The 19216-nt window shown below is 43.2% G+C and overlaps 1 protein-coding gene across 3 annotated transcripts in view; it reads right to left on the bottom strand.

The window, feature by feature from the left end:
* PCDH19 (protocadherin 19) overlaps window positions 1-19216 on the bottom strand; it is a 113998-nt gene that overhangs the window by 47852 nt on the left and 46930 nt on the right. For all 3 annotated transcript variants that reach the window (XM_043522247.1, XM_007063910.4, XM_027826361.3), the window contains exon 3: window positions 4405-4463. In XM_043522247.1, the coding sequence (XP_043378182.1) occupies window positions 4405-4463 (59 nt within the window). The remainder of the gene's footprint in view (window positions 1-4404; window positions 4464-19216) is intronic.

The following is a 19216-nucleotide window of genomic DNA, read 5'->3' as shown; positions in this document are numbered from 1 at the left end:
AGAGAACGTACCTGCAGAGCAGCACACCCTGACTACCATCACCATTAGGAAATGAAGATGTTCAGCACATTCTGCCACCTGCGCCTTATGAGGCTGGAGCCAACTTCACTGACACCTGGAAGAGAGTGGCTACAGAACACAGGCCAGGGAGAGCCTTTTATTGGGCAGAGACCAGGTAACCAAGAGCCAGAAGAAGCAGACGAGTATAATTCCAGGGTCCATGTGACTTTAAAAGGCCTCAGACTTCTTTTGAGGAAACTGGCTTGTTTTGTTTCAATTATTATCAGCACTGTTATTATTTATTTGTATTGTAGAAGCACCTAGGAGCCCCAGTCACAGGAAGGACCCCATTGTGCAAGCCACTGCACAAACACTGAACAAAAGGACAGTCCCTGCCCCACAGAGCTTATCTTAAGAGGCACTACAGTGAAAGCTTCTGGCCGCCCTGCTCAACACCTTTCTCCAGTACTGGGTACTTTTGGTTGGGGGCCAATCCTCACAGGATCAGGGCCTAAGCATGGCAGAATCTACAGCCTCATATATGAACGCTGGACTTTGCTCTTGACATCTCAGATTAGCAAGAGTTAGAACCTAGCATAAAGCTGCAGAGTAAATTCTGGTTGTTGTGGCAGGAGCAGGTTATTAATGCTACCAAGGTATACAAAGAGGTGGGTGCGACTCTGAGGGAATCAAAGGCAAAGGCAGAGACAGGGAGCTCCTGCAGGAAATCCTACACAGAGCAAGGCTTGGGGGGGGGGGAACATCGTCTGCATTTGGTTTGACCTTATACAGTGACTGATGTAACAAAGTTTAGTTTTACAGGTAAAGATATTACTGGTTTGAAAAGGTTCCCCTGTGGCTTAGATTTTCAAGAGTGACTGATTTTGGGTGCCTCTGTTTTTGACAATTCAAAGGGACCTGATTTTCCAAAAGCACGTGCTCAGCACTTTTTGAAAATCAGGCCTCTTTAAGGTATCTCAAGTTGGGCATCCAGAATCACTAGTCATGGCCATGTACTTACGATGATGGATACTGCTAGAACTGGTGAGCTCTCAACTACCTAAATTAAAGCTGCTCCCACCTGACAGTGCCCATAGACTTGTTATATTGCAAGGTGGAAACAGCATCTGCTTAAAAGCTCCATTTTATTTCACTTTCAGGTCTACTCCTCTAGCACCCCTTATAAATGGTGCTTCAGTGCCTTCCATGTGCTATGGAGAGAGACAGCAGCACAGCACTGATTACAAAAAGTGTTGCAAGAGCAAGCCAGTAACATAGAGAGCTCCCAACAACAGCTAAGGGTGAAGTTCTTGCGGTAGATGCTCAGAGCCCAAAGAGCTGAGTACCGGGAAACCGGGAGTTCTCTAGTTTGAGGATGGATGCAAAATGGGAAGCAACCAACCCTAGAAACTCTTGGCAGCCATGCAAACTGGTGTACAAGGTAAAGCTTTAAGACATCAGGCTAAAATCAGACATAGTCCATTTTGAAATGTAGCTGGCTCACAGAGAACCCCCAGGGCAGCAAAGAGGACAAGCTGATACCGCAGCATTGTAAAATAAATTGGTTACTGCTGGGGAGAAGTTGGTGAAATATACAGGCTGCCCATCCACAAAGAGACAGAGGCACTCTAGAAAAGAAGGTCTGTAAAGGAGAATGCCTGAGAAGGAACAGAAGAAGCAAAATCTAAACGAGCAGGTGGATAACAAGGAACAGAGGGCTCATTTAAGCCCTTTCCTCCCCAGTGCTTAATTTGTAATAAAAGAGGTGCCAGGGCTCAAGCAATTTTTTTACTTTCATAACTGATATGGCAAGCCCAGAGGTGCTGGAGCTATGAACTGCCAAGTCTAGAGGTGTCAGGGCTCAGCCCTAGCAAGCCCGGGCACAAATTAAGCACTGCTCCTCCTACTCCAGTGCTGACAGCACTTTGACCAAGATGAGGCAGAGATTGTCCCTCTTCATTTAATTTAATTGCTTCTTTTTGTAGTACAGGAATGCCTAGAAATGAACCAAGATCAGGGCCCCACTGCGCTTAGGCACTGTACAAACAGAGTAAGTGAAAGTCCCTGCCCCAAATAGCTTACAATCTATCTAGGCAGGCAATTCAAATGTCAGCATCAGGGCTAACTACCCAGGAGCTCTCTTTCACAATGTCTTTCAACATTACTTTTACCAAAAAAGGACAAACGGGTCATATCCTCAGCAGGTGTAAATAAGCATTGATTTCACTGGACCACTTTACACCAACTAAGGATCTGGCCCAAACTTTCCAGCTAGCTGGCTTTGACTAAAATCATTTAGTCTTGGGAGCGATCTGTGCTTCAAAAGCACTGAAGAAATAGACATTTTCATTACTTTGCAAAGCCCCTTTGTGTCTCCACGGAAACCAAGTGGACCACCTACCATTTCCTGCTCTGCAGAACCGCAAAGGGGGGGAGCTGTGAAAATACATTTAAATTGATAAACCTTCAAACACTACCTTTTAAATAAAGATGTCCATGTTGAAGCCACTGACTGAATCCAGGCAACATCAGAGAATTTTAAATTAAGAAAGTCTTTCAAATCCAGAATTAATTTTTGTGTGTGTGTATGTGAGAGAGAGAAACAAATAAAAAAAAGGATATAAAACGGATTAATTAAACTCACAGATTTTGGGAGATTCACACACCAAAGGTAAAGCAACTACAACATTTCCATATAAACAAAGATTTTGCTGAATTAAAATTATTCCAGTGTTTAATAGATGACATTTCAATTCTCAAATGTCTGCCTCACATTTATGACATTCATTAGACTTCAAGTGCAAGACAAGTAAAGGTGGGTGGGGGAGATATTGAACATAGAGTTGCCATTCAGAATATGCAAGCAATCTGCATGACAATGCATTTGTCTTTCCTGCAGTGAGACAGGCCATAATGCAACAGTCACACACACAACATGTTTCCACCACTGCCACTTTTCTAAAGGAAAGGCAGGTTTCTGAGTATCAGCAGCTGCAGGAATCCCAGAACAATACAGGCTCAGAGTAAACCTTGCTGTGGGAGTCAGGAATGCTGCTTGCTTTTATGTTAGGTGTAAAAAAGAAAAGATTAATAGATTTGTTTTTCAGAAGAATGAATCTGACTATATTATGAGGAGTGATACGTTGCAGGCAGCCCATTTCTCTCCAGAAATCACATAATCATTGTTAACATCATGAACAATGCGAACAAATATACCTGCCCTTCATTGGCTGAACTGAAGCTGTTCAGACAATGCACTTGTAATTCCCCTTGTTATATTTTTAAGATGTAAATACATGGGATTTTAGCCAGTAAAGTAATTGGATTTTTTCTACTATTGGAAGAAGATTTAAACAGTTCAGGGCCCAGCTCTGCTCTATTACACCTTTGCTGCTCCACTGTCTTAATGAATAAAACTGCGCAGATAAAACTGTGCAGAATTTGGTCCAGGAGTTGCCTCCCAGACCCAGAGTCAGGGATGGGAGGGAATCCTGAGTGGGGGAGAGAGCTGTTGGATGAGTAGTTCTGTTCCTCCACCTCTCCTGGCCTGTCTAGTCCCACCCTGCAAACTGGAGTGCAGTAAACCCTCCCAGAGCAGAGCTCTATGACTTACAGGGGATACAGATCTCCTGCACTGAATTGTGGCCTCCTGATTAGAAGCCATTTTGCTGCGTCAGGGTCTTCAACCGTCTGGGAAGTGGAATGGGGGAACTGAAAGTTTTTAGACTTCCCCCACAAACTAAATTCATCTCTTGGTTAGTTAAGATACAACCCAGTTGAAGTCAATGGGGTTAAGGTGGTGTAACAGAAATGTTAGCTAACTACTGAGCTCATTTCTTCTCCTATTGATGAAGACTTAGGATACCATTGAAAGCAGAATTTTACCCAGTAGGCCAAATTCACCCAAGGGGTAACTGCTGGGGTGAAAATGGGCTGATGATTTAGTACTAATGTGAAAAAATCCCAATAAAATTATATTCTGCTTTAGTATTCCAACTAAAACAGTGAACAAATATCAAAACCCAATTACCTGGCCCCAAATAAGTTTCTTTTCCCTCCTTACATGGCAGGGAGCTCTCACCATCCAGATCTATCATTTTATTCCTTTGCTTTTAAATGGAATAAAGTCTATGAATTTTAAAGTTGACAGGGTAACAGCATTTTGCCTAAGTCATTGCTAGTTCCCAGTGAGGAGGCAAACATAACAAAAAAGATTTCCCTTTATTAAAAACCACAAGCAATGGGGTTTAATAGGAAGTAAATACTGTTTTAAAAAATCATATGATTATTCCAGAAACATTTTGCATACATAACATTAAGAGGCATATAACAGGGCAGAAAAGAGTGCTAAACAATCTGGATTTGGCTATGCAAACCGAAGCATTTTCAAGCAAACCCACATACCTCTTTATTAAATGGGCTCTGCTGTTCACATAGTTGGAATCAAAAGAGTAGTTTTCAGTCTGAAAGGAGGAAAAGAAAAGGGAGATAGTTATAAATGTGATTTACCTACCCAGAACCTCAGGTTTGCAAGGTTCATTGTATTAAGGACAAAGGCAATTAACTGGTAAATCCTGCACCGATCTGGGCCCAGGCCTGCTTATCCTTACTCAGGTACAATGCCCACTGGGAGTTTAACCATATGGGGAGTGTAGAATGGGACGCTTTAATTGGGATAATGTCTGCCTTCAGATCTACATGGGCAACCCCCTTTGGACCCAGTCCTTACTCAAAATATGAGCCTGCATGAGGCATTCCCAATTTATTTAATGGCACCCAGATTCTATAGTTTTGAATATACCCATCACAGGAGCGACAGTGTGGTCTAGTGAGCTAGGAACTGGCTATGGAATTGGGAGAGCTGAGTTCTAGTTCTGGCTCCAACACTTGCTTGAAAAAGCTGGTAAGGCCCAACTTTATGAAAGCAGCCTCTAATTTGGGATACCTCAATTTCTGAGTGACCCAGCGCAGGACATCTGATTTTCAGAAATGTGGAGTAGCTGCTGCGTTCAGAGACCCAATCTGAGCCCCCCAAAATACATGCACACAAAATTAATGGACATTTTTGTAAATGTTGACCTTCCCATTTCTATGCCTCATCTGTAAAATGGGGATAATGATAGTGCCCTACCTCAGCGAGGGAGCTATTAAGAGTTTATACAGCATCATATGAGGTAAACAGAGTGGGAGTTCCACATGTTGTACAGCTGCAAGATAGAGCCCTCTGGCCTTACCCTGGCCAAATTCCTGTTGACATCAATGAGAGCTATATTCGTGTGTGAAGGTTGAATTTGTCCCTTAGAGAGCAAGAAATACATCTGATGAAAAATGAATACCTTAAATATCCTACATTATTTTTTTTTTTAGGCAGCTGAAGTCTCCAATCCCTGCCAGTCTTTATATAAACACTTGACAGAAAAAGGCTGACTGGTGACCACAGAACAATTTGCAGAGAAGAAACGATGTGACCACACTCTGTTACAAAACTAATTGCTTTTAATTCCCTGATGGATCCAGTTCTGCATGTGGCAATTTGGCAGAAAGTTCAAAAGGTATTTTTCTTATTAGTGTATAATTAACATGTTAAAATATTTATTGCATAGATATGTAAATACCAGCAAGGTAATCTCCTGCTGGAGAATTTAAAGTGGGCGCTTTATTTTATATTAGAGCTGTCAATTAATCGCAGTTAACTCACGCAATTAACTCAAAAAAATTAATCGGGATTTAAAAAGTTAATCATGATTAATCGCAGTTTTAATTGCGCTGTTAAATAATAGAATACCAATTGAAATTTATTAAATATTGTGGATGTTTTTCTACATTTTCATATATATTGTATTCTGTGTTGTAACTGAAATCAAAGAGTATATTATTTTTGCTTACAAACATTTGCATTGTAAAAATGATAAACAAAAGAAACAGTATTTTTCAATTCACTTCATACAAGTACCATAGTGCAATCTCTTTGTCGTAAAAGTGCAATTTACAAATATAGGGGTTTTCTTGTTACATGATTGCACTCAAAAACAAAACAATGTAAAATTTCAGAGCCTATAAGTCCACTTAGTCCTACTTCTTGTTCAGCCAATCGCTAAGACGAACAAGTTTGTTTATATTTAAGGGAGATAATGCTGCCCTCTTCTTATTTACAATGTCACCAGAAAGTGAGAACAGACATTTGCATGGCACTTTTGTAGCCAGCATTGCAAGATATTTACGTGCCAAATATACTAAACATTCATATGCCCCTCCATGCTTCAGCCACCATTCCAGAGGACATGCTTCGAAGCTGACGACGCTCATTTAAAAAAATAAGCGTTAATTAAATTTGTGACTGAACTCTTTGGGGAAGAATTATGTCCCCCTGCTCTGTTTTACCCACATTCTGCCATATATTTCATGTTATAGCAATCTCGAATGATGACATAGCACATGTTGTTCATTTTAAGAACACTTTCACTGCAGATTTGACAAAACACAAAGAAGGTATCAATGTGAGATTTCAAAAGATAGCTACAGCACTCGACCCAAGGTTTAAAAATCTGAAGTGCCTTCCAAAATCTGAGAGGCACGAGGTGTGGAGCATGCTTTCAGAAGTCTTATGAGAGCAACACTCCAATGTGGAAACTACAGACCCCAAACCACCACCACCACCAAAAAATATCAACCTTCTGCTGGTAGCATCTGACTCAGAAAATGAAAATGGACGTGTGTCAATCCACACCGCTTTGGATTGTTATCGAGCAGAACCCATCATCAGCATGAATGCATGTCTTCTGGAATGGTGGTTGAAGCATGAAGGGACATGTGAATCTTTAGCGCATCTGGCACATAAGTACCTTGCAATGCCGGCTACAACAGTGCCATGAGAATGCCTGTTCTCACTTTCAGGTGACACTGTAAACAAGAAGCAGGCAGCATTATCTCCTGCAAATGTAAACAAACTTGTTTGTCTGAGCGATTGGCTGAACAAGAAGTAGGACTGAGTGGATTTGTAGGCTCTAAAATTTTACATTGTTTTATTTTTGAATGCAGGTTTTTTTGTACATACTTCTACATTTGTAAGTTAAATTTTCAAGATAAAGAGATTGCACTAAAGTACTTGTATTAGATGAATTCAAAAATACTATTTCTTTTGGTTTTTTACACTGCAAATACTTGTAATCAAAAATAAATATAAAGTGAGCACTTTACACTTTGTATTCTGTGTTGTAATTGAAATCAATATATTTGAAAATGTAGCAAACATCCAAAAATATTTAAATAAATGGTATATTATTAACAGTGCGATTAATTGTGATTTTTTTTAATCACACAATTAATCGCGATTAACTTTTTAAATCGCTTGATAGCCCTATTTTAAATCTTTTTGTTAAACACCGGTATGAGGACATATCTGAGTTTTATTACTATTACAAAAGCAAACAATGACGGGTATGCTTAAAACTGGGATGGGACAAGAGAGAGGGACAAAAATCAGTGCTTGCAATTATATTGTTTGCAAGCAAACCCCTCCCCCCAACAAAGTCTGTACATAAAACAACATAGTTTAAACTTGTATTAAAAATCCCACTGTCCCCCATTTTCATAGGAACAGGTATTGAATAACAAGAAAGAAAAAGAAAGAAAAAGAAAGAAAGGTTCAGTGTCACAGTCGATTAGGCTGTGGAATAGTCTCCCAAGGGAAGTGATGGAAGCTGCATCGCTTGAGTTGTTCAAAACACAGGTGGGCAAAGCACTACAGAATATACTATACGGATAAGTGTGAACTGGCCAGGATAGGGGATGGGCAGCATGGCCTGATAGTTATTGCTGCTTTGTAACTCTATGATTCTGTTCATAATCAGGTATTAGCACATCCTGCAGTCATCATTCAGTCCTGGGCTATAGCTACATTGAACAGACTTGAGTCTCTTTGCTCCAGCCATGTCTCTCTTTCCCCTCCTTTGTCCTTCCTAACTCCACCAAACAGAACAAAACACCACCATCTTTTAGTAGCACACCTGGGACCCAGTAGCACAAACTTTCTCTTTATCTCCCCTCCCCACCCCAATATTCCTGTGGTTCCATACCATCAGGCTCTGGCATTGCTCAGTGCTCCCTCCCTGCCATATGCACTACCCACATGGCAGCACAACGATATAGGCAGCATTAGACATTATTAAGAGAGCTCTGTGCTACAGTTGGCTTAGGGAGACATGAGTGGACACTAACAGGCAGACAGCAGCCCTGAAAAAGCCACATTTGGCTTTCAATTCGCATCTCCCTACAGGAGATCCATGGGCCCATCCCAGGGCAGATATTGGAGCTAGATTATTTAGTTAACAAACAGAAGGCAGCCCAATTCCTCCCTTTTTCACCCCACCCTTTCCTATTCTCCCTGATCCTGGTTAGAGCCTCTAGGCACTACCATAATACACATATTAATAATAAAAATAGCCTGGAATAAAAGGGAAAAACAACTTGCATCAAAGAACCCACCCAGGTCCAAATTTCCTTAAAATTTGGGATGTTCGGCTGTAGCATGAACCCTTCCCCTCTATCCTCTTTGTAAGTGCTTCTTTGAAATACGATTTCCTGCTCTTATGGCAATTATGAACACAGTAAAAAATAAATGTATGCATCTTTAATGTTGCAATAAATAAAGGAACACAGAGCCTGCTGCCAACATACTCATACTGGCAGGATGCACAGAATCAGGCAGCTGAAGCAGGGTTGGATAGGAAACCGAATTGTGTGCCAGTGGCGGTTACACTGTTGTACCAAGATAATAAAGCAGAAGCAGCATTGGTTAAATGTGACCTTTTCTGAAATACAACACTATATCTAATTTAACGAACAGGAGCCTCCCCGTGAGAAACATGCTATCGGCGGAGAGCTGGGGGAGTTGGCCTAGCACTCAGCACAGCTCAGTTATTACTTTCACATAGTAATTACTACTGTAGAGTCACGCAGGAGATTTACTGCACAAACTACTAGTCCCTGCAGTTCTTGCATCCTTGTTCTTGCAATATGATTGTGATTGTTAAAGTGCTTAGTGTCTCTGTAGGAAAGACACGCATGTATTTTTAAAACACACAGAGAAGATTTACATTGCATAAGATTTCTGACACAGTGTTTATCCATCAATCCTGATGCTTCCACCTCTGGAGGAGCGATCTGACCCATCCACAGAGATCTCTGTGGTATTACCTTCCACAAACTTGTTGAGGGCTTGTGGGGGGAGGGGGAAATCAGGAATGTATTTGTTATAAAGAATGGTGTAGTTTGTAAACAAGCTATGACAGGAGCTGAGCAATGGAGGACAGGAGGAATCAGAGGCAGCTTTAAAGCAATCACTGTTCTGATGGGAGTGCATTAAGTCATCTTATGTGGTCAGATGCAGGGCTGGCTCAAGCAAATCTGGAGCTACTCAGCTGGCCTTCTCCCCACCTCCTCAACCCAGCTGCAATGCCCAATCGCCAGCCTATGACCTTCTACACCCACCTGCCTAAATTCCTTTAATGTGCCAGCTGTGTGTGTGGTTCAGTCCCATTATGAAAGGAAGGAAGGGAAAGGGTGGGTGGAATACGGAACATATCCAAAGCTACTACAGATGCTCCCCCAGATTACACAAGACCCGACATACACAAATTCGCACTTATGGAAAATGTTCCATAAGCTAGAAATAAGAGGGTTTTTTGGGTTTTTTGCATAACATTCGGGTATACGTTTCCGATCTATGCAAAATTCAAGTTACACAAGGCTTTCCGAAACAGAACAATTGCATAAGGCGGGAAGCGTCTGTATGTGTTTATGCAAGAAGCTAAGGGAATAACAGATGGAGGTTTCCTGCTAAACAGGAGGGAAGAAACTGTGACGTACCCCAGCTAAGGCCACGATAAATAGGGAGATGTCATGATCCCCACAGAGCTCTGCCAACTCATATCCCACCCAGGCAGGATTATGGCATGAGCAGTAAATACCACACTAACATGTCAACCTATCACTAGTGGGGATGAGCCTGCATGAGCCAGTGGCCCCTGTGGCTGCAAGGTCAGCAGCATTGTTTGCATAGCACTGTATTATTCTACGAAAGGAGACAGGGCTATGTTGTACTGAATGCCAACGTGTATTTTTACTGATGCTGCTAGACACACGCAGACCACTTTGGCTCCCAAATGCCCATCCTGTCCAACTACCCATCAATATCTCACAAATCCCTTGTGTTACTTGCCAGTACAACATCCCCTCTGGTGCCACCACATTTGGACATCACACTGAGGAGACCACTGCTAGAAAACAGTACTTACTGGCTCCCAAGTTCTAGACAACACTAGTAAAATTGCTGGCAGCTGGTCAGTACTAGTGTGACAACCACTGCTGGAAGCAGTGGAGCTGCTCTGGTGAAAGGGAGATAATTTAAGAAATTCAGTGCAGACAAGGCCTGAGAGCAGCAACCCCTTTTGGTGCTCTCAGGAACATTCAAAAGGGCAGCATGCACCAAAGTGGGAAAAGGCTGAGTTAGCAAAATGCTCGAGCAGCTCAGTTATGACTTCCAAAAACTGCTGGTTCAGCAGATTCTGAAGTTCACCCAACCTATACAGCATCCCTGGTGAAGAGCTGCTGCTGTGTGCCCCATATGAGAATGCCACACTCTGCACTTTGACTTCCATCCAAATAGGTGGCAGAATCCATGTTACATATCAATATGCGACAGAACAGTTACACCTGGACGCAGATCTTATCGCTGAATATAAATGCAATTAGTCAGTGTAGGGAGCCAGGGTGGCTCCCCTCCGAACCAGAGGGTAAAGAGCCACCCTCTGGGCCTGAGTGGGCGGGGCCAGGCCAAGCTTCCGCCAATCCCCGGAAGGGGAAGGGTGGGACAGGAAGTACAAAGGGCGGAGCCCTCTGCCCAGTGAGGAGAGCACCAGGGAGGGAGACAGACACAGGCTGCTCCCTTGCGATCCTGCTGCCGACCCAGGCGAAGCCCTGGGCAAGGAGGAACCTGACCGGGGGGAAGGCCTGTGGCAACCGGGGCTGCCCGCAGCGGATTGCCCGGAGGAACCGGGGCTGCCCGCAGCGGATTGCCCGGAGGAACCGGGGCTGCCCGCAGCGGATTGCCCGGAGGAACCGGGGCTGCCCGCAGCGGATTGCCCGGAGGAGATGGAGGGACCGGAGCGACCCGCCTGAGAGAGACCGGGTAGGAAGTAGCCCAGGGGCCCAACTACACCGTGGGGTGGGTGTGTTTGGTCAGCGGGTGCGGATTGCCCCGCTGACCCAGCAGCGGGACCTTCGCCTCCCGCCACTGTCAGGGCCCTGGGCTGGAACACAGTGGAGTTGGGTGGGCCTGCGTTCCCCTATCCCGGCGCTCCCCTGCCTGAGGGGCGCGCTGCTGACTCCGGCCGGCGCTCCCCTGCCTGAGGGGCGCGCTGCTGACTCCGGCCGGCGCTCCCCTGCCTGAGGGGCGCGCTGCTGACTCCGGCCGGCGCTCCCCTGCCTGAGGGGCGCGCTGCTGACTCCGGCCGGCGCTCCCCTGCCTGAGGGGCGCGCTGCTGACTCCGGCCGGCGCTCCCCTGCCTGAGGGGCGCGCTGCTGACTCCGGCCGGCGCACCTCCCTGCTAATTCCCCAACGCCAGGGAGGTGGGGCCGAGGCCTGCCACGGAGACCATTGCTCTCCATCGCCCCTAGGGGCTCGGAGGACCGACCGCCACCCGTCACAGTCAGGATTATGGTAATGACTAGGGGTCTACTTAAATCACAGAAATCACACATTTTTCATGGGTTGGTCAAGCATAAATAGCAAATTTTGCAGATGTGTTCATACAGTATATATGTAACAAGTATTGTACTGTACTACTGTTACCTTCATAAGTCACCCTCGATAAGGGAGCCTGCTTAATTAATTAATAATAAAATAATAATAAATAATAAAGTATAATACTCAAAGCTTAGAAATACACATTTATGCTTACCTAAATAAAACAATGTTATTTGTTAAAGATAGCACGCAGCACATGTTCTGTCCATACATTGAAACTGCACGTTCTGCATCCACAGAATTGGTAGGAATTGTAAGGCAGTGTTTTGCCAACTTGTAGAGCTTTGGAAACCAAATTAGAAATAGGGCCCCAAAACTCAGTTACTTTTACTGGCATCTGGCATTCTTTGACAAAGGTCAGGTAAGCAGCACGTTTGTTGTCATGATCTTTCTCCCATCCAGGAATTGCTTGAATTAGCTCAGGGTCAAAATACAGAAAAGGCACCTGATTTGGGTCAAAAATGCAAACACCGAAAAAGCAGACAACTGGTTGTTTAAACAGAGGTTGCAATGGCTGGTCGTACCTGTAGTACTGGTTTAACTTTTCTGCTGTTGACTGGAACACTTCTTGTCTGTGGCTATTTTCAGTTTGGCAGTCTGAAGGTTCTTGAGATGCCATATCTTCGGTCCAGCTGATCAGATCTATCAACTTGTTGTATGCTTTGTGAATCAAAACCTGCCGACTTTCAAACCAGGTTAGAAGCTGCATGAACTGGATTGTATTCTCAGCCACCAACTTCACCCGGTCTTCAATGTTGCTCTGTTTTAACATATCAGAGACTTTAAGCAAAGACTGTATGCTTGGTAAAAAGAAAAGGAGTACTTGTGGCACCTTAGAGACTAACCAATTTATTTGAGCATAAGCTTTCATGAGCTACAGCTCACTTCATCGGATGCTTGATGTGATTTCAAGCTCCTCACACACAAATTGCTGGTAGTATTTAATAATCTTTTCATGTAACCACAAATTCCACCTTGTAATCACTGGTTCAAGTGGAAGCGACACTGCTTGGCTACCACTTTGACTGGCCACGGACTCCTTGAATCATATTTTACAACTTGGACAATGCTTGGATATTTTTTTAAAAGAAGAAACCAGCACATCCACATCAGGGAAACATGTGCGCCAGATATCACTGGCCATTGAAAGAATGTGTGCCTTACAGGTAATGTGAATTGCACTGGGCATCATTCCTTGCAGTACAGCAGAGAAAGCTTTGCACACGTACATCACGTTATTAGGGGGAAATGCCAAGACCTTGCTGAAATCTAAGCTGTAGTTTACAATAGCCTTTGCTACAGCTTGTGATACAGTTGAAAAAAATTTACCGCCTTGAGCTGAACAGGCTCTGTTAGGAAAAGGGGCATACGATGGCCTTTCCAGCTGCCAGGTACAAATAAAAATGTGGAGTATGTACTTATCCTGTGCATCTGTTGCTTCGTCAGCTACAACTGAAATGGAATCGTATTTCGCCAGTGCAGATTTTGTAGACTGAATGTGCTTCACAGTTACTTCTGTTAGATAATGTGACGTTTGTTTGCACACGGGAAACTGCCAGGATTTGGTACATGCTTTCTAAAGTACTCTCTTAGTATTGGATTATTCATTTTTTTTTCTACACGTATGTTGACAGCAATAAAGGCCTCCACTAGCTCCACTGTAGCTTCTCTTTTTGCTAAAGCACTTTCAGTTGTTCTTTTGAACATCATGGACCCTGTCGCCTGTTTTTTGTTCTGCACATGCTTGTCATTTAATATGCGATTCGGACTCAAAATGGCGATTGATCGTGTTTTTTTTTCTGAACAAATCCAGAGTCATGTTGCAAGATGAACAAAACAATTTACTACCATCTGCATGTAAGGTTCTTACCGGGTATTCTTCACATGATCCAAAGCTGACATTTTTTGACTTTATTTATTGTCAGCCATCTTTACATGCAACAACAATCCTTTCACTCAACCTGATGACTGTCCTGCTCACTTATCATAAATGTTGACACACTCTCAATCAACAATCTACTATAATGACTGCCACGCTCACTTTAGTCTACATCATGCAACTTGACAGACACTCTTACTATCCACTTTGACGACTGGAATGATATTACAGGATTATAGTCAACTGTTTTTGCATTGTGGTAATCACAAAAGTTTTGCAGCATGTTTTATCAATAATACATATTTTTATTTTGAAGGTTAATTTCATGAACAATCCCATAATTCATGATTTCTGTGAAATCTGCAAAATCGTGAATTAAGTAGGCCCCTAATAATAAGAGATGGAAAAAGACCTATTAGATAATTAAGTCCATGCTGGAGCCAAACAGTGTCCTCCCATAGAAGATGTACCACATATTAAATGGAATGTCTCCTTATCACGATATTGTCCACAGACCTTGGGTGATGAGTTCTCCTTCCCCAAAGCACAGAGCAAGGATCATCCATTAGGATCAGGTGAGGCCATCCTACATCATCATTGCCCCATCCAGTTCTCTCTGTTTTTAATCAGGAGATCATTTAGGGTTAAATCCTGGTCTTATCAATGTCATTGGGTGTTTTGCCACTGACTTCCGTGGGACCAGAATTTAGCCCTTTTTGTCAAAAACAAAACACTTTTCTGCAGAGAAAGATCCCTGTGATTCAGATTTGGCTGGCTAGTTCCTCCCACACATACGTTCAGAAACACACAGCTCACACTCTCTGCACTTTCTGCTGTACTTCGTTTTACTAACTAAGACGACATCACAATCCTACATCGGATAGATTTGGTTTCTATTGGGATCTGAGCTTCATACACTATCTGTTTCCAGGTTTGAACTCTAGCATGCTATAGAAATCAGTGCTATTAATGCAAATTACTTCCAGACTTCAGATACGGCAAGGAGCAATGAGGTTGCCCTGGAGAAACAAAACTTGATTCCATCCATTGGTGGCTTGCAGCCTTCAGCAAGGGCTGGCGGCAAGATCTAAAGTGGTACACACAACGTAGTTTATGAGGCAGCCTGGCAGTTTATGAAACTGCTCCTGGGCTGCCAGATTATCTGTCAGGGTTATCTCAGGGCAGGCTATGGGATCAAAATAGAAAACTAAAAAAGAAATGAGGTTTTTTTCCTAGAGAACCACTGGGTTATGGTTTGCATTATTTAATCAAAGTTCATTTGACCTAATTCCAGTTCAGCCCTCTGTTTGTAAATGATTACACTTTGCAGGGTTCACTCCCCAAAGTGGTGCTGAGAACCCTCATTGATTTCAACAAGCGTGAAGGATGCTCAGCACTTCTCACGATCAGGCCCATAACCAGTATCCTGAAAATACACTATATATTCAGGTTATCAGAAAGCACTGAATCTCTTCTTCCAGAATAAATCTTCTGGTTTCCAAACTAAAGCACTGGAAGATTTCAGACTGCGCTTCTCTTACAGGGGATGCCAAAAATTATACTGTCCTATATACTTGGGATTTGATTTTCACATATGGGTATTTTAACGTCAATTCCATCAATGAGAAAGCTCCAGCACTGCATGCAGCTTACCAATGTTTAATTTTAAAAAGTAGGTTTAACCAGCTGTAGAGGGAATGGCTCAATAAAATACGGAAAAAAGTAAAAAGAAAAGGTGCCACAAGTACTCCTTTTCTTTTTGCGAATACAGACTAACACGGCTGTTACTCTGGAAAAAAGTAACACATCAATTATATGCCCCACAAAATAGACAAGGGGCAAACAGGTACTTCTATATTTGGTTACCTTTTATTCAAAGTACATGCATCTGCATTCATGTGACAGGCCAGTATCCCCTGGCTTTGTGCAAGTGTCAAGGATTTGACCCTACAATGGTTTGGGATGAGGAAAATGGAGAGTATGAAACAATATAACCTCCTCCTCCCTCAGCATTCACCTAAAATCGTACCATACTGGCCTGAGGTTCAGAAAAGTTCAATTGACACTCCCCTCATTACTTTTTATTCTTTCCACTGTTTCTGCCATTCCTTGGAACTGGAGTGCTAAAATACCATGAGATGGGGCAGTAATGCTGCAAAAGCAACTTGACTGGAAACAGCGATCTCCTGAGAAGGCCAAAGAATTCAACTCCAGTTTTGCAGACCCAAGAAGTTTGGAGAACTTGGATCAAATTTAGATATTCTGGGCATTTATCAAAACCGAACCCCTAAACTAGAGATGGAGTTAAACCACTACACTTGGATCTGGATTCTGAACACCCCTAAAGTTTGTGGGTCCAAAGATCTCTGGTTTGGCTCATTGTAGAGATAGGGACTCTTTGCACAACGCTGGACTTCAACCCCCCTGCAAAGTCCAGGGGTGTTCAGAGCTGGATTCCTATCTACCCCGATCCTATTGACATGTACCCATCCCTATAAAAACCTCAAACTTGGAATATGAATATAAAACTTACCATCCCTTTTTGTTCTTTTTCTTATGGTCCTTTCACAGGAAGAGGAAAACATTTCTGTCTTTCTTCAAATAATTGTAAACCTGCTGCAACCTCCTGCTAACACATGCAGAAACCCTTCACTAAATGAGCTACTGGGCAATGACATTTTAGTACCACTTTTTGAGAGTTCTCTCTCAGCCTTTTTTCCATGCCTCAATAATGAAACTTGCATGTCACTCTTTATAATTAAAAAATTACTTAGACCTTTATTCAGAGCTGGTATGTGAATCTCTTGGTTTGGTTTTAATAAAATCCGTCCTCCCAATACGATAATTCCTCAATCCCAACCAGCACAACAAGGATTAAGATTAATGTAGTCATCAAAAGAGCAGGTGTTCTGACCTTACGTCAGTGCTGCAGGTGTATTCAGAGATCACAAAAATGTCAACTCATTCATAAAAATGCACATGGCCTCTCTGGTGGAAAAAGCAAGGCTTGCAATATCATTTCTCTCACTCCCACTTACTTCTCAGCCTTGTTCTCCATGGGACAATCCATCAAAAACCTGCAGATTCTGAAATACATCAACCACTCACTATTAGATAAACATGCCAATACTTAACTGTTATGATCTGAGCTACATTACGTGTAATAGGACATACATGCAAGTTAAATAAAACATCTGTTGTCATATCAGTAAAACATGGTTAATTTCAGAACATGGTGTAGGTCAAATCATGCCTAGGCCAGCAATGGCTATAAACATTACCATCCAATGGACTGTTTGTTGTCCCATGGGAAATAAGTTGGTGGCCTGAGATCAATTTTCAGTGGGCAACCACCACAGTACAAATACAGAATGACAACTGGCATCTAGCTTGGCAGCATCAGCAGAGAAGCCAAGAAAGAAAAGGGCCATGAGGACTGAACTCCCCATTTTCAGTTGTCCCTGCACCTCTGGGCTGAGGAGCCATGCATTGTCCCTATCCATGCTGTACTCCTCTATGGCTAACCAGAGACACCAACTCTCCAGGGCCGCTAGTTCGGCATCTTTCAACAGCACTAAATTCACTTTAAAAAATGTTAGGGAAAAAATTAATATCTGAGCCTGTTTTTTCTGTGTGTGTGTGTGTGTGTGTGTTTCTTTTCTTCAAACAAAAATAAAAAAGGACAGAGAGAGAGAGACGGACGCTTTTTTTAAACAACAAACAGTCCAGCCCAGGGTAACTTAGAGATGTGTCCTTTACTCAATTCTAAACACACCTTAGGTAAAAGGCAACAATCTATGAAACCCAAGGAAGGGATATGTTCTCCTGCATTGCCACCTGGTTCACAAATGTGGAGCAAATTTTCAAAGGCTCATGTCAGGTTTTAGCAGTGTTACCCCCATGACTTTACCCAGGGCAGGCACTTACTTGATTTGCTATTTTCTAGGAGTTCAAATATACACCTCAAGGTGTGCCGTGTCTAAGAAGAGGGAGATGGATTGGGACTCTTGGGAAGAAAAATGTGTCCCTATCTACTTCCCCTTGCTGGAAAACCTCTTCCTGTCTGGGCCTGAGCACCCAGTGTGACCAGGAATGGGCATAGAGATGTGAATAATATCCACAGGTCAAACTGGGCATGATGAAATACTAGCATGGACTTAGCAGTGGAGGAGAGAAAGGAGCTGGCTGGCAGCACCATGGAGGTGTGGGTAATGTTAGGCTTTAGCTCACCATGAGAGAGGGAGCATTCTAGTGTATTCTGCTGGTATGTTTACACAGCAACTAGATACCCGTGGCTGGCCATGCCAGCCGATTCAGGCTCGGATGCGGGATTGTTTCATTGTTGTGTAGTCTTCCGGGCTCATGCTGGAGCCCAGGCTCTAGGACCCTGCAAAGTGGGAGGGCCCCAGAGTGCAGGCTCCAGCCCAAGCCCAGAAGTCTACACAGCAGTGAAACAGCCCTGCAGCCCAAGCCCAAGTCAGCTGGTATGGCCCAGCTGTGGGGGTCTAGGTGCTGGGTAGACATACCCTTGGAATCTAAGCCCTCTTTCAAGAAAATGAAACCAATCTCATCTCCTTTGACCTTACCATGTGTTGTTAATGGCCTACCCATCTTAATCATACATATTCTGCACCTTCCCCCCATGCCAGTTAGTACTTCATGGCCCAGCCTGTGCTGGGAAATCCTATGCTAATACACCTGCGGAAAGAGGGGGAAGGGCTAGGGAGTCAGGAAGACCCTTGTTTCATTGCATGGCAGGAGAGGAGAGGAAGGTGAGAAAAACAGGGCTCCTAGAGAATGGGGAGATGAAGGAGGGGGCTGGAAACAAATTGATTCATCTTCGGTCCTTCACTCAAGGGCACTAAAGATGACTCAACTCATTTTCAGTTCTCTACGGATCAATGGAGTCACACAGCTAAAATGTAGCACATCTCTTTGAAAACGTGCCCCTTTGTGAGCTGGTTCACTGGCAGCCCTGAAATTTCTCCAGGGACGTTACATGGTTAGACTCCCAAGAGAGTTCGGTCGCTGGGCATGTCCTGAACTCGCAAAGAGCGTTTGTCTTTGAATTAATCTTTGGTTTGGTGAAAGTTCTGCATTATGAATAAGAGCTATACTATGAACCTTCTGCTTTGAAGGAATAAGGGTGTGTGCCTGAATGTCACACAATTTCCTGCAGCAATCCAAGCTCCAGCTTTGTAGAGGATATTCTCACACACCTTGTACATAGTGTTTAGGAACCAGAAGTTACTGTACAATGCACAGACAACAATTCTCGTTGAATGGCACAGAAATCCTGAAGTTCATAAAGAAAACACCTTGTTAATTTAAAAATTAAGGGCAGGATCATTAACACCAATGACCAGGTACATGAGTAATCTCACTGACTCATTAACTGCAGTGGAATTATTAGTGTGAGTTACTGCTCATCAATGTGAGTAACTGGTTCAGAGTCTGATCCTAGGGTATTTAGGGAAAAGATCTTAATGCATTTTAAGAGAAGAGGTCTTTACTCCAAACCACATTTCTGA

Source organism: Chelonia mydas, chromosome 9 (assembly GCF_015237465.2).
Source record: "Chelonia mydas isolate rCheMyd1 chromosome 9, rCheMyd1.pri.v2, whole genome shotgun sequence".
NCBI classification, from domain to species: domain Eukaryota; kingdom Metazoa; phylum Chordata; order Testudines; family Cheloniidae; genus Chelonia; species Chelonia mydas.
This window is presented reverse-complemented; position numbering and strand designations above follow the sequence as displayed.